The sequence below is a fragment of the Bos javanicus genome, chromosome 23 (assembly GCF_032452875.1).
Source record: "Bos javanicus breed banteng chromosome 23, ARS-OSU_banteng_1.0, whole genome shotgun sequence".
Lineage (NCBI taxonomy): Eukaryota > Metazoa > Chordata > Mammalia > Artiodactyla > Bovidae > Bos > Bos javanicus.
The window spans coordinates 12723535-12737974 of record NC_083890.1 but is presented as its reverse complement, the minus strand read 5'-3'; the positions used below and the strand labels follow the sequence as shown (position 1 = coordinate 12737974).

Here is a 14440-nt window from a genome sequence, read left to right as displayed (position 1 = left end):
GATCATCCAACTGGTGAGTTGCATAATTGATGGCTCTTGCCTCCAGCTGATGGGCTCCAGATCCAAAGAAAATGAGGCATTTTATAACCAATGTCATTTTTAACACTCTTCTTTCCTGACTGTACTTTTCAGATGTTAACTTCATTTTTATTTTTTATTACACAGGCTATGGAAAAAAAGGATTTAGGTAACAGAAATTTAGATGACACACCTGGATGGTATGGGAATCACTGGCTTGTCCAAGAATTTCCAAGAGAACTGGATCAGACACAAAGAAGAATCTTGGAAATAGTAATCGCTTCTTCTCCAAATACCTTTAAATAAAGTCACATTACCAAATAATTTTTTCTGAATTACTAATTTTGGGGTTTTAGCCAAGACACAATCACTAATATCAATAAGATAGTAGCAAACACTTATAGCCATTTCCCATTTGAAAAGTTCTGCCCCACCATAGATGGCACTGGGGAAAGTAAGTGGAAATAAGAAAGTGTGACTCAGAGCAAGGCATCGTCTATAGTATTCTTTCTCATCAAGAGCCCTCCTGCAACCCTTCTAAGAGTACTGTGAACCTCAAGCTTAAATGCCAGGTGAACATATAATTTATCTCCAAACCAGGATATTTTGAGAGTGAAAGCGGGAGGCGGAGGTAACTAGCCATTCAGTCAGGACAAAGGCAAAAATTTGGACAAACCGGGGTATATTTTCGCCCTATTTCAAAAGAAATTGAGAAAGAACTGCCTTTGAAGAAAATTATCTGTGAATTTGTTTGGCTATTTGCTCTCTGAGTGCACCTCTCCACTCCACACCTGCAGTGTGTTGATTGGTAGCCCCCAAAAGACATGTCCACATCCTATTTCCTGGAATCCGTGAATACGGTCTCATTTGGAAAAGAGGCCTTTGCAAATGTACTGAAGTCAAATATCTCGAGAGGAGCTCATCTTGGATTATCCGGATGAGCCCTAAGTCCAATGACAAGTATCCTCATAAGAGACACACAGGAAGAAGAGGAGAAGGACATATAAAGACAGAGACTGAAGTTACGTAGCCACAAGCCAAGGGTAGTCCCAGAGCCACCAGAACCTGGGCGAGGCAAAGGAAAATTCTCCCTAGAGCCTTCAGAAGGGGCTGCTACCTTGACTTTAGACTTACGGTCTCCAGAACTGAGAAAATAAGTTTCTGTCATCTTAAACCATCCCGTTTGTGGTAATTTGTCACAGCAGCCCTACAAAACTTATACAATGCCTTAATTCACCCACCCTAACTTGAAGGTGTCTTTTTTTGCAAAGAAATCAAATTTATGTGAAATGTTAAATTCCTAACACCACTTCAACCGTCACTACCAAACCAGAAATGCAGTCAATTCTATTAATTTTGGATAAAACACCTCACATATAAAATGTTAGGCAATGAAAAAATTAAACTCTTACCCTGTAAGTGACTTCTGACATACTTCTAATTGTTCGTGTAAATGAGGTAAAAGCTGCCCCATGGTTTCATCTCCAACACAGCAACTAATCACATTGGGATTCTCGTGAGCTCGCTGCATTATCTTTATCCATGACTTGTCAATATTCTGAAAACGTTTTGCTTCCTAAAGACAAACCTGTAGTCAGTAAAAGTTGGCATGTGGATGACTGAATGAAGCAAAGTCTTCACTCTGGCATGTCCTATGGTTCCTCAAGTCACCCTATTAATCTTAGGCTACATAATTTAAAGGAGCATTTTTTTTTTCATCTGAATTAACTCTGAACAACAGACACCCAAAGCCATAAAACTGCTTATTGAAATGCTGTCCTATCACAATAGGGTTTATGACTAATTCATTTCCTTACATTTAATACATTTTTCAAAGTGCCGCATGATTAATTTTCAGTGCTATCAACTTAAATCGCAAATCTAGTCTTTCAGCACCCCAGGTGTTTTGGTTTGATGAGCAAACTGAAGAAGCATGAAAATAATTTGATCTCAGTGTCTTTGGAATAATTAAAGCTTAATAGTGCCCCAGGAAAAAGAGAAGGAGAAAACAGTAAAAATCTGAAACAAAGCTTCATTTACATTTTTGCAAATGAAAATTTACTATTTACTATGAATGATATTAAGCTTGCATTCGATTGCAAAAATGCCTTTAGAAATTGGCATAATCTTGCCTCTATCAAAAGTTTTAAGTGCATTTTTGATAAAAAACATAACTTTCTGATTAAAAAAGAAAAGATTTCTGTTTTAAAAATGTTACAAAGGGAAACCAGCTACTTTCAAAATGCTTTTGTCCTTGATTTTTAATCTACAAAGATCTGCGACCCCATGGACTGTAGCCTGCCCATGGAATTCTCCAGGCAAGAATACTAGAGTGGGGAGCCATTCCCTTCTCTAGGGGATCTTCCCAACCCAGGTATTGAATCTGGTTCTCCTGCATTGCAGGTGGATTCTTTACCATCTGAGCCACAAGGGAAGCCCCATAGAGATGCCATAGATATGGAAATTCAAAAGAACAAGACTAATTTTACAAAAGGAAAATTACCTCTATAGAATAAAGTTAGTAGTAATGTATCGGTATTAATTTAAAAGGTCTCAATAAAGCTGTTTTAAATAATTTGTTACAGGTTTCTAAGGCTAAGTTTCCTTGCCTCGTGTTTCTAATCTACTATTAGTTAACTTACTAGTAATTTGTGTTTACAGATTACAGATTATTTTAACTCAGAGGAATAAGTCTAACTCTTAGAAGAGATGAACTTCCATAATTTAGTAGTATCATATTTGAATGTACCTCACCTCCTCAGACAACAGATTTGAAAATATTATGTTTATAATATATATTTATAAAATACTATGAGTTTCTTCTTTCTATTAATGTAAAGCAAAGGTCAGCAGTTTGCAACTTTTTTGTTGATGGCAAGAGAGCAAACATTTTAGGCTTTGTAAGGCCATATGGTTTCTGTTACAACTACTCAACTGTGCCATTGTAATGCTAAAGCAGTCACAGACAGGACATAAATGAATGGAGACATGGCTGTATTCCAATAAAGCTATATTTACAAAAATAGGTGAGTTGGCCACAGTTTGCAAACCACTGGTACAAATCCTCAAGACATGACCATATGTCTTTCTGAAGATTTCTACAGAGACATACAGACAACATACACCAACTATTCTATCAGCAGTTACAAGACCCGTACTTACCTGTGGTAGCTGTTTGGCTATGTCGCCACCTACAAAGACAGCTTCAAGATAAACCCAAAGGTTCTGGACTACTAGCCACTCTTCAATTATATCTGAGGAAGTAGACAATTTATACACCCAATTCTGAATATTTTTTTTAAATGGAGCATTATATCTAAAAAGTAAGAATGGAAAAATATTACATTTTAACAAAGATTCAGACAATAGTAGGCTTTAACAAGAAGGAGAAATATTCCTTTGACAATGAATATTTTTTCCTACAAAAAAGCAGCTCCTATTAAATTTCATAAAGTTAATGAGATATTTGCATTTTTATGAATAAAACACAGAATTATAGTGATCTCACTTACTGCTCCCACGTTTCAGTGATAAACTAAGAAATCTGCCTAGTTTTAAGCTACAGAGGTCTAGCAAAGGAATTGTACTGGTTGCTCTTTGGAGTATAGGGAAAATACGGACTAAGATGGCCTGCCAAGGCTTCTGTGAACCAAATCCAAGTGGGGACTGCCCGTGAGAATAACACATAGGGCCCTGTTATCACTGGTCTGTGGAACTACTAACACAAGGCCTGGGTCAAACTTGAGGTCTGATGTTCACTACAAATGTGGTCTGCCTTACCTACAGACTGCTAATTCCACCAGGCACTGTGCTTAGTAGATTCTGCAGTGTTAAAGATCCAGAACTGCTACTCCCTAGAAGCCCTTGTGGTTGTTGTTCAGTCACTCAGTTGTGTCCAACTCTTTGCAATCCCATGGACCACAGCATACCAGGCTTCCCTGTCCTTCATTATCTCCTGGAGTTTGCTCAAACTCATGTCTATTGAGTCGATGGTGCTATCCAACTCATCCTCTGTCACCCCCCTCTCCTCCTGCCCTTAATCTTTCCCAGCATCAGGGTCTTTTCCAATGAGCTCTTCACATCAGGTGGCCAAATTATTGGAGCTTCAGCATCAGCTTTAACGAATATTCAGAGTTGACTTCCTTTAGGATTGACTGGTTGGATCTCCTTGCTGTCCAAGGGACTCTCAAGTGTCTTCTCCAGCACCACAGTATGAAAGCATCAGTTCTTCAATGCTCAGCCTTCTTTATGGGCCAACTCTCACACTGTACATGACTACTGGAAACACCATAGCTTTGACTATACAGACTTCTGTCGGCAAAGTGATGTCTCTTCTTTTTAATATGCTGTCCAGGTTTGTCATAGCTTTTCTTCCAAGGAGCAAGTGTCTTTTAATTTCATGGCTGCAGTCAACATTCATGGTAACTTTGGAGCCCAAGGAAATAAAGTCTGTCACTGTTTCCACTTCTTCCCCATCCTGCTTCTTCACCATCGGGGCTAGCTAAAGAGTTCATGAGACTACAAGGTGTCCAAAAAGCTGGGCACAAATAAGAAAGACAAGAAATAGAGTGGATGCCATGAGGAAGTGATGGGAAGATACTGGGTAAAGACCTAATTACCTACAGTTGGATTAAGACGCCAACTTCAGTTGTGGCAATGCAAGCATATAGCTTTGAAGTTGTGTAGTGGCACTTCCTGGTGAGTGACATTTGTACAGTCTTAAAAGTTTTCTTGATCCAAGACAGAGTGACTTGAAGGGACTCACATATAGAATGGGGTTCTTCTGGGTATAGTCTGATGCTTGAGCGCAACCTTTGATTTCTACAGAAGCCTATGTTATACATGGAGGTATAAAGTGGCGGTACAAAAATTGCCCCAAGGAGGTAGATGAGTTGATCTAGTAGTAAGAGGCATTTTTTCTCAACTCACAATTTATAGTGTGCATCTGACCATCAGTCTAGAGCTGAAAGGCAGTCAATATGCCAAAAGCACCTTCAAAATCAATACATGCAGACCAAGAGGGTGTGGATAAGCATTTTAGGGAGCTGAAGCACCTAGATAAATGGAGTTAAAAATAACTTTGCCCAGAAATTTTTGAAAAGACTCATCTTTGATGGTTGTATAACTTCCCATTGTCCTCCTTGGCTGAACCTGCTCAAGTGTTCACCTAATAGCCCAAGAAGAGTAGGCTGGCAAACATGAAGGAATATGGAGAAGGCGATGGCACTCCACTCCAGTACTCTTGCCTGGAGAATCCCATGGACGGAGGAGCCTCGTAGGCTGCAGTCCATGGGGTCGAGAAGAGTTGGACACGACTGAGCGACTTCACTTTCACTTTTCACTTTCCTGCATTGGAGAAGGAAATGGCAACCCACTCCAGTGTTCTTGCCTGGAGAATCCCAGGGACGGCGGAGCCTGGTGGGCTGCTGTCTATGGGGTCGCACAGAGTCGGACATGACTGAAGCGACTTAGCAGTAGCAGCAGCAGGGGATGACAGAGGAAGAGATTGTTGGATGGCATCACTGACTCAATGGACATGAGTTTGAGCAGACTCTGGGAGATCGTGAAGGATAGGGAAGCCTGGCGTGCTGCAGTCCATAGGGTCACAAAGAGTCGGACATGACTGAGCGAATGAACAACAACAACTCAAGTTATATGCAAGTTAACAGTAAAATTAAGAAAAATTTCAAGTCTGATTTCCTGGGTTGCACAATCAGGCTCAGATCAATCTACAGCCTTTCTTCAAGAGATCATAATTCAGGAAATCAAGATGGCAAACTTTTCAATGAACCATGGCAAAGCAGAAGCCTGTGAAGTCCAGGAACCACTGAATAGCCAATGGTCACCTTTGCCAGCTTATTCAGATTATTCAGATTCCCTGAAAGCAGAGGATGAGCCCTAGGAATTTAAGCCCAGCAACTTCACCCTAGAACTCCTAGGAGTTTTGTGAGTTAATGCATTATCCAAATGCAAGACTGCCTTTGGGCCAGAGGTCTTGCAGGATGTCATTCAGTAAACAGTGATCCCAACATGCAGATAGGGTATTATAATCCCCATGCACCCTGGGCACTGACCTCTGTTAATGACCTCTGAAATAATGTGACACATTTCTTAGGTGTGTTAGGGTAAAGACCAGTTAAGAATCACTGGATAGTCAGGTAGGGGATTGCAGCTGCTGCTGCTGCTAAGTCACTTCAGTCATGTCCGACTCTGTGCGACCCCATAGACAGCAGCCCACCAGGCTCCGCCGTCCCTGGGATTCTCCAGGCAAGAACACTGGAGTGGGTTGCCATTTCCTTCTCCAATGCAGGAAAGTGAAAAGTGAAAGTGAAGTCGCTCAGTCGTGTCCAACTCTTCTCGACCCCATGGACTGCAGCCTACGAGGCTCCTCCGTCCATGGGATTCTCCAGGCAAGAGTACTGGAGTGGAGTGCCATCGCCTTCTCCATATTCCTTCATGTTTGCCAGCCTACTCTTCTTGGGCTATTAGGTGAACACTTGAGCAGGTTCAGCCAAGGAGGACAATGACAAAAAAATGAAAGAATGAGAGAGAAAGAAGATAAAATGAAGATGTCATCTTGGTAGGGAGTCAAGATATTCAGAAGATGAGCTGCCAATTTGGGGGAGAATAATTATGATGGGGAGGTGAGTACCATAAAAAAAAATTGAGGCCATGATTATTAGGGAAAATAGGTAGTTCATGTAAGGACTGACAAGAGTCAACACTTTAGGTCAGAATCTCGTGTTGTGCCACAGCTACGAAACTGGAGTTTTATCTAAAATTATATAACTCTAAATGGCAAATCAAAACCTTCCCTTGCAAATTATAAAATTACCTGTTGCTTAGTAAGGAACCCAAAACCATTAAACTATCCTCCATCAAGGTGATAATCTCTCCCGATTCAGTTCCTTTGAGCAGGAGTTCTCCCTTTCCCTTAAAGGCTGCAAAACTCAGGTTCTGATTGGTCCAGTTCTCAATCACCTGAGTCAGCTTGGCTTCAATATCCTTCTCCTTAATGGCAGATATGCAAATATCCTTCAGAGGGAAATCAAAGAATATGTCATGACATTTTCAATTACAAATTCAGTGCATTAAAATCACATAATTTTTTAGTTTGGCCCTAGAAAATCATTCGGGTTCCCAGGTTGCGCAGTGGTAAAGAACCTGCCTGTCAATGCAGGAGCCACAGGTTCAATCCCTGGGTTGAGAAGATCCCCTGGAGAAGGAAATGGCGGCCCACTTCAGTATTCTAGGAAAATTCCATGGACTGAGTAGCCTGAGGGGCTTCAGACCCTGGGATTGCAAAGAGGTGGACACAACTGAGATACATGAGATACGGAACTTAAATCATGTTTCTTGTTTATATTTTTAACTGTTGTTTTTCAGCCAACATGGACATAATCACAGCTGCGCTCAGTGGCTTGTTATAAGAAGCAAATGAGAATGTGAGATTCTTTTGAACTCTTTAAAGTAATATATAAACATTGCTATAGTCCCATCTCTTCTGACCCTAATATGAATATCTCACTTGATTAAAAGTTAATTCTAATTTTTATGGATTTTCCTGTTTTCCTGAGAGTTTTTGATATGAAAGTCTCACAAAGGTAAATAAAATTAAGGTATTTTCCTAACATACCCCAGTTGATTTTCCTACTTGGAATCACAGAATCTCAGAGACGGGAAAGGATATGAAGGTGCAAGGAATTTCCACAAATTAGTGTGTGGTAGAGCTTCCCTAGTAGCTCAGATGGTAAAGCATCTGCCTGTAATGTGGGAAACCTGGGTTCAATCCCTGGGTTGGGAAGCTCCCCTGGAGAAGGAAATGGCTACCCACTCCAGTATTCTTGCCTGGACAATTCCATGGACAGAGGAGCCTGGTAGGCTACAATCCATGGCATCGTAAAGAGTCGGACACGACTGAGTAACTAACACACACTGTGTAGTAAGTGTAATAAGAGTGGTGTTAACTGTTGTGAGTTCTGAGAAGGGAGAAATGATTTTTCCCTACAGTCAGGAGGAAAGGCTTCATGGAGGAGGGAACATCTGAGAATAAGTAGGATTCCAACAGGGGGAGGGAGAGGACATTTTATAGGAAGGGAAAAGGCTTCCTTTCAAGGCAGTGAATGAAGTAATAGTAAGCAGCCAGCTAGGCTACTAGCAGGGTACATGGAGCAAAGCAAACAGAATGTACTGGCATAGACAACACTGAGACTCTGTTTAGGGGGAAAATAACTAATAACTGAATCCTAGAATTCCTGCGAAATGAAGTTTTCAGAAGCACAGCCTATGAATAGCTACACTCTTCAGTGTAAAAACCTACTGTAAGAATGAAGTGATCATCAAAGTTTGTTTTTTTTTTAAATTCCTTGATTGTTTCCTTCAATAGTATTTGAATAGCATTTATAGGACAAGAATGTTTCAAAAACAAAACTTTTGGCATACATATATTGTTAAAAAGAAGCAACCCCTCCCAAATTCAGGGCTTATGTTCATGAGACCCACAAGCCCATAATGAACTGAGAAATAGCTCTTGAATAGCTTGCTTGTACTCACCCAACCCAGTGCCCAGCACAGAGGCAGATCACTAAAAAGCTTTCTGTGAAAAAAGGGGCCTATTTGCTTAATACACAAATATACCCAAAGAGATTCACAACAAAACACATAAATAAAGGGTCAAGAGTTAAAGACAAGGAGAGAACTTAAAAACAGCAAGAAAAAAACAGCTTGTTATGTACAAGGGAACCCCCATGAGATTACCAGCAGATTTTTCAGCAGAAACTTTGCAGGACAAAAGGGAGTGACACAATATATCCAAAGTGTTGAAAGAAAAAAAAAAAAAAACCTGCCACCAAGAATACAGTACACGGTGAAGCTGTCCTTTTGAATTGAAAGAGTGATAAACAGTTTTTCAGACAAGTAAAAGCTTAAAGGAGTTCATCATCACTAGATAAGTCTTACAAAAAAAAGTTAAATGGACTTCTTTAAGCTAAAATGAAACCGAGCTAGTTAGTAACAGAAGACTATGCTGCTGCTGCTAAGTCGCTTCAGTCGTGTCCGACTCTGTGCGACCCCATAGACGGCAGCCCACCAGGCTTCCCCGTCCCTGGGATCCTCCAGGCAAGGCAGCCCACCAGGCTCCCCCGTCCCTGGGATCCTCCAGGCAAGAACACTGGAGTGGGTTGTCATTTCCTTCTCCAGTGCATGAAAGTGAAGTCGCTCAGTCGTTCCCGACTCTTAGCGACCCCATGGACTGCAGCCTACCAGGCTCCTCGGTCCATGGGATTTTCCAGGCAAGAGTACTGGAGTGGGATGCCATTGCCTACAGAAGACTATATGAAAGTATAAATCTCACTGGTAAAGGGAAATAAATAGTAAAGTTCAGAATAGTCTAATGTTATAAAAGGTGTTGGGTTAATCACTTATAAGTCTAGTATGAAGGTTAAAAGACAAAATTAGTAAAAATAATGGTAACTATAATAATTTGTCAGTGGATACACAAGATAAAAAAGATGTAAACTGTGACACCAAAAACAAAATGTAGTGGGGGAGTAAAAATGTAGAGTTTTAGACCTCATTCCAACTTTAGTAGCTAGCAACTTAAAATGGACACAAGTAAATGCGAAGATAATCCACGAGCATAGATTGGAAGAATTAGTATCATTAAAATGTCTACACTACCTAAAGCAATCTACAGTTTCAAAGCAATCCCTATAAAAATTTCAATGACATTTTTCAAGAAATAGAACAAGGGGACTTCCCTGGTGGTCCATGGTTAAGAATCTGCCTTCCAAAGAAAAAAAAGAAAATAGAAAAACAATAAAGAAAAAAAAAAAGAGAAAAAAAAGAAAAAAAAAAAAAGAATCTGCCTTCCAAGGCAGGGGATTAGGTTCGATTCCTGGTAGAGGAACTCAGATCCCACATGTCTTGGGGCAGCTAACCTGCCCTCCTCAAAGAAAGGTCCTGCATGCTGCAACAAAGATCTCACGTGCCGCAACTAAGACCGGGCACAGTCAAATAAATAAATAAAAGAAACAGAACAAAAAATCCTAAAAATTTTATGAAACCACATAAGACTCCATTTAGCCGAAGCAATCTTGAGAAAAAGGAACAAAGCTGGAGGCATAATGCTTCCTGCTTTCAAACTATATCAAAGCCACGGTAATCAAAAAAGTATGGTATTGGCATAAAAACAGAGACAATGGAACAGAATAAACGTACATATATGTTTAATTAATTTATGAGAAAAGAGCCAGGAATATACAATGGGGAAAGGACAGTCTCTTCAATAAATGGTGCTGGGAAAATAGGATAACCACATGTAAAAGGACGAAACTAGACCACTATCTGACACCACACAAAAAATCAACTTAAAATGGACTAAAGACCCGAAACCATAAAACTCCTGTAAGACAACAGAGGTGGTTAAGTTCCTTGAAATCAGTCTTGGCAATGATTTTTTTGGACTTGACACCAAAGCCAAGGTAACAAAAGTAAAAATAAACATGTGGGATAGCATCAAACTAAAAAGCTTCTTATAGCAAAGGAATCAACCAACAAAATGAAAAGGTAACTTACTAAACAGGAGAAAATATTCACAAATAATAGCTCTGATAAGGGGTTAATATTCAATATATATATAGCAGATTCATACAACTCAGCAGCGAAAACCACCAACCTGATTAAATAATGGACAGAGGTTCTAAATAGCTATTTTTCTGAAAAAGACATACAAAGAGCCAACAGGTACATATAAAGGTGCTCCACATCACGTATCATCAGAGAAATTCAAGTCAAAATCACAATGAAGTATCACCTCACACCTGCTGGAATAGTTATCATCACAAAGACAAGAAAGAGTGTCAGTGAGGATGTAAAAAAAAAAGGAATCCTTGCACATTGTTGATGGAAATGTAAATAACACTAAGCATAAAAATGGAAATGAACCGATTAAAAATCCTGAAGGAAATATATAATAATTTAAAGTATTTAGTAGACTAATAGTAAACAGTATAGAATTAGAAGGTTGGAAAATATTCTGAGGAATCCACCAAGAACACAATATAGAAATAAACAGAATTTTTTAAAAGGGTATAGTTAAGGGACAAGGAGGACAGATTAAGGAGCTCCAAAACTAAATAATTCGAATAATTATATTATCTCCTTGAGTTACAGCATGATTTTGCAAAACCAAGGAATGTTCAGGATCATTTGAAATTTTGAGGGTACATTATATAGGGAAATCAGTACACCCATGAATAAAACGTTTATTTGTACAATTTTCAGAAAAGAAAAAGGAGACATTCTTTAACAAATCATTCGTAAGACCTTAAATCCTAGGTACCTCGATATCATCCTTATTTTTAAGGAGTGGTGCTTCCATAATATTTCTGAGACAAAAAGAATCTGACTCCACATCAAATGGGGTTCCGGTCAACTCAGAGATCCGATCCCAGTGCCTCTGTTTCATTGCCTTATTGGTCATCATTTCTAGTAGAGGACATGACTCACTGAAATCATCAATTCTTTTTTTCAGATCCAAAAAAGCTTGCCAATCTTTAAGTCCTTTTGGCAGTTTACGACATCTTTAAGAAAAAAATTATTTCATCTACACATTTCTTTGAAGAAGGTGTTATGAATATATAGCAATATATCAGAAGATAAAATCATTTGTGAAATTCCTATAGGATCCTAAAATAGGCACTATAAATTGGTAAGTTTAATGCGATTGAAACTCACCTGTTTTGAAACTCCAGAAGTTCTGCATTAATTTTTTCAATATCTACATCTCCCCAAAGTATCTCATAATAACCACTAATATTGCCCATCACAGTATCATACAGTCCATACAGCTTCTGCAGCAAGTTGAGTTCCTTTCTGGGAAACCAAATAATTAAGTCATTATGTAACATATATTGTAAACATAAATTCCATTATTGGATAAGCAGAATTTATCTAGTCAAATATTTCATACATTATGTGTATAATGTCTTATACCAACATGCATACAACCCCGTCAGTTTCCAAACAAAGCTCCATCAATTAGGTCAAGGTTTATAGCTCTCAAATATTCCAAATTACAATATTACGTGCCATTACCAGTGTGTTTAATTATTACAAACTTACCAATCACTGCAAACAATGTGACCAAAACTTGCTAACGAGAGCAAAGTTAAGGCTAATGTTTTATTTGATCTGTTTACTTTCAAATGCAAGCTGCATTTCCATGATCATGTCTGCCTTTAAGTCTGCCTTTTAAACATCACATTCCTACCAAAAGCTTTCTCTCATGTGCCCAGATGCAGTTATATCCAAAACAAGAAGAAAGGAGGGATTCTGGGGCAAGTACAGGAAAACTTCATTGTGTGGCACTCGCGCTCAGTCACACCAGACTCTCTGAGACCCCCAAGGACTGTAGCCCACCAGGCTCCTCCGTCCATGGGATTTCCCAGGCAAGAATACTGGAGTGGGTTCCACTCCAGGGGATCTTCCCACCCCAGGGATTGAACCCAGGACTCCCACACTGCAGGCGCAGGCAGATTCTTTACCAGCTGAGCCACAGAGGAAGCCCAAAGCCTACCCCTTCTCCAGGAGATCTTCCCGACCTGGGAATCAGACCAGGGTCTCCTGCATTGGAAGCAGGGTCTTTACCAACTGAGCTATCAGGGAAAACCACACTTGATGTTAGCCAAAAGGCCACATTTTTTATATGGAGACTGTGTATTCAATGGAATAGGAATAGCTAGGAATGAGGGGACTATTTAGAAATTTTCCAAGCCAGACCCTTCTCTGTACAATGAAGGATTTAATGACAACATGTTCACCTAATGGACAGTTAATTATTTATAATAAACTTGTTCAATTTCTAAACTTACCTAGTTTTGTGTAAAACCTCATAGTCAGTCACAGGCAACCCAAAAAGTTGTTCTCCAGATGAATATGTAACGAATTTCCTCCATAGATCATCAAAATTGGCCTACAAAAGGTTTTTAAATTATAGTAAGATGTAATTAATTCAGAACCCACTAAAGTAGAATTTATTATAATGAGGATAAAAGCTATATTGAAGTTTATTAAATAGTATCTATGAAACAAGATAAATTTGTGAAGCAAATTTATGCTGATACCAAGCTATCAGAGGAAAAGTTAAGTACTCAGGAAAATTAACTTTCAAGCATTCTGAAAGTAATCTTTTTATATAAAATTATTTCCTTAAGAAATTAAGTGGTCCCCAGACATGCATTTCAAGCTCCTATAAATATATCTGAAAGTAATGAAACTACATTTGTAAAATTCTATAATTCAGACTTTTCTACTATTTTACACCGTCATCTTTTCTACAGGGTTCAAATGAGTAAAGAAGTAGTATAATCCACTCAGTCTTGGGTATTCCTAGTAAAGAAGAAAACACTGATTTTTGGATAGCAGCTCTGTATTTCCCTGGTGAGATGACCATGGAAGCCACCTAAGTATAAATTGTAAATGAAATGATTGTAAATGAGTTCATTTTCATGTTCATGTTCATTTCATGTTCAGAGTTCATGTTCATGCTTAAACATGCAGGGAATGTCAATGTAACCACAAAAATGTAATTTTACCTGAAAGATCTGTAGCCTGTTGCTAGCTTCTTGGGGTGGTATATTTGGAACCATGGGTCCTTCCTGTAATGAATAATATAATCAGCATTTTAATTCTTAATCACATATATTTATCAATTTATTAGGTTTATCTATTATTTCCTTTTAAACAAATAAACATGATTTACATGATCTAACTCTGTCCTGTACATGAAGCTCTCATTTATTTTCTGTAACAGTTTCATTGAGATATTATTCACATATTATACAATCCACTCATTTAAAATGTACTCTTCAACAGTTTTTATTATATTCACAGACTATGATCACAATCAATTTTAGTACATTTGCATCACTCTAACTTCCATTCATTTTTCAAGGACCTTGACATAGCTAACAAAATATGTGATTAAATTACATCTTATATGACATTTGCAATACAAGAACTCTGTTTCATTTCATTTACAATCATAAATGATGGTGCTGTGGTTGTGCATTAGAATAAATGATACATAGTTACATAGTTCTGAGAACAACTTCCTCTCACTAATAGTCTAACCCAATATAGAAACAGACACACATAGGCTGAATACTTGGAAGTAGCAGAAGGCAGTCTTTGGTGGCCATGAGCCAGAAAACAGTTGCAAAAAAGACCCCAAATGGTCTGTACAATCATAAATACTATGGATATGCTAAATAATATGCCATATTTCCAGTATAACAGAATAATAGAAAAATAAAATATCAACTAGTCAAACCTAAAAGTGATGTTCAGTACACATTAAAGAAAAAGTGTTATAGAAGTAGCACCAAGGTCTTAAATTATCTTATGATTTTATATCTACTGT

At 38.6% G+C, this 14440-nt stretch overlaps 1 protein-coding gene across 1 annotated transcript in view; it reads right to left on the bottom strand.

The window, feature by feature from the left end:
* Nucleotides 1-14440, bottom strand: part of DNAH8 (dynein axonemal heavy chain 8) — a 325600-nt gene that overhangs the window by 206046 nt on the left and 105114 nt on the right. Inside the window, exons 31-38 of the mRNA XM_061398067.1 lie at nt 13614-13676; nt 12891-12991; nt 11755-11892; nt 11360-11600; nt 6854-7053; nt 3181-3334; nt 1431-1594; nt 212-314 (exon numbers count right to left, since the gene is read on the bottom strand). Of these exons, the coding sequence (XP_061254051.1) occupies nt 212-314; nt 1431-1594; nt 3181-3334; nt 6854-7053; nt 11360-11600; nt 11755-11892; nt 12891-12991; nt 13614-13676 (1164 nt within the window). The remainder of the gene's footprint in view (nt 1-211; nt 315-1430; nt 1595-3180; nt 3335-6853; nt 7054-11359; nt 11601-11754; nt 11893-12890; nt 12992-13613; nt 13677-14440) is intronic.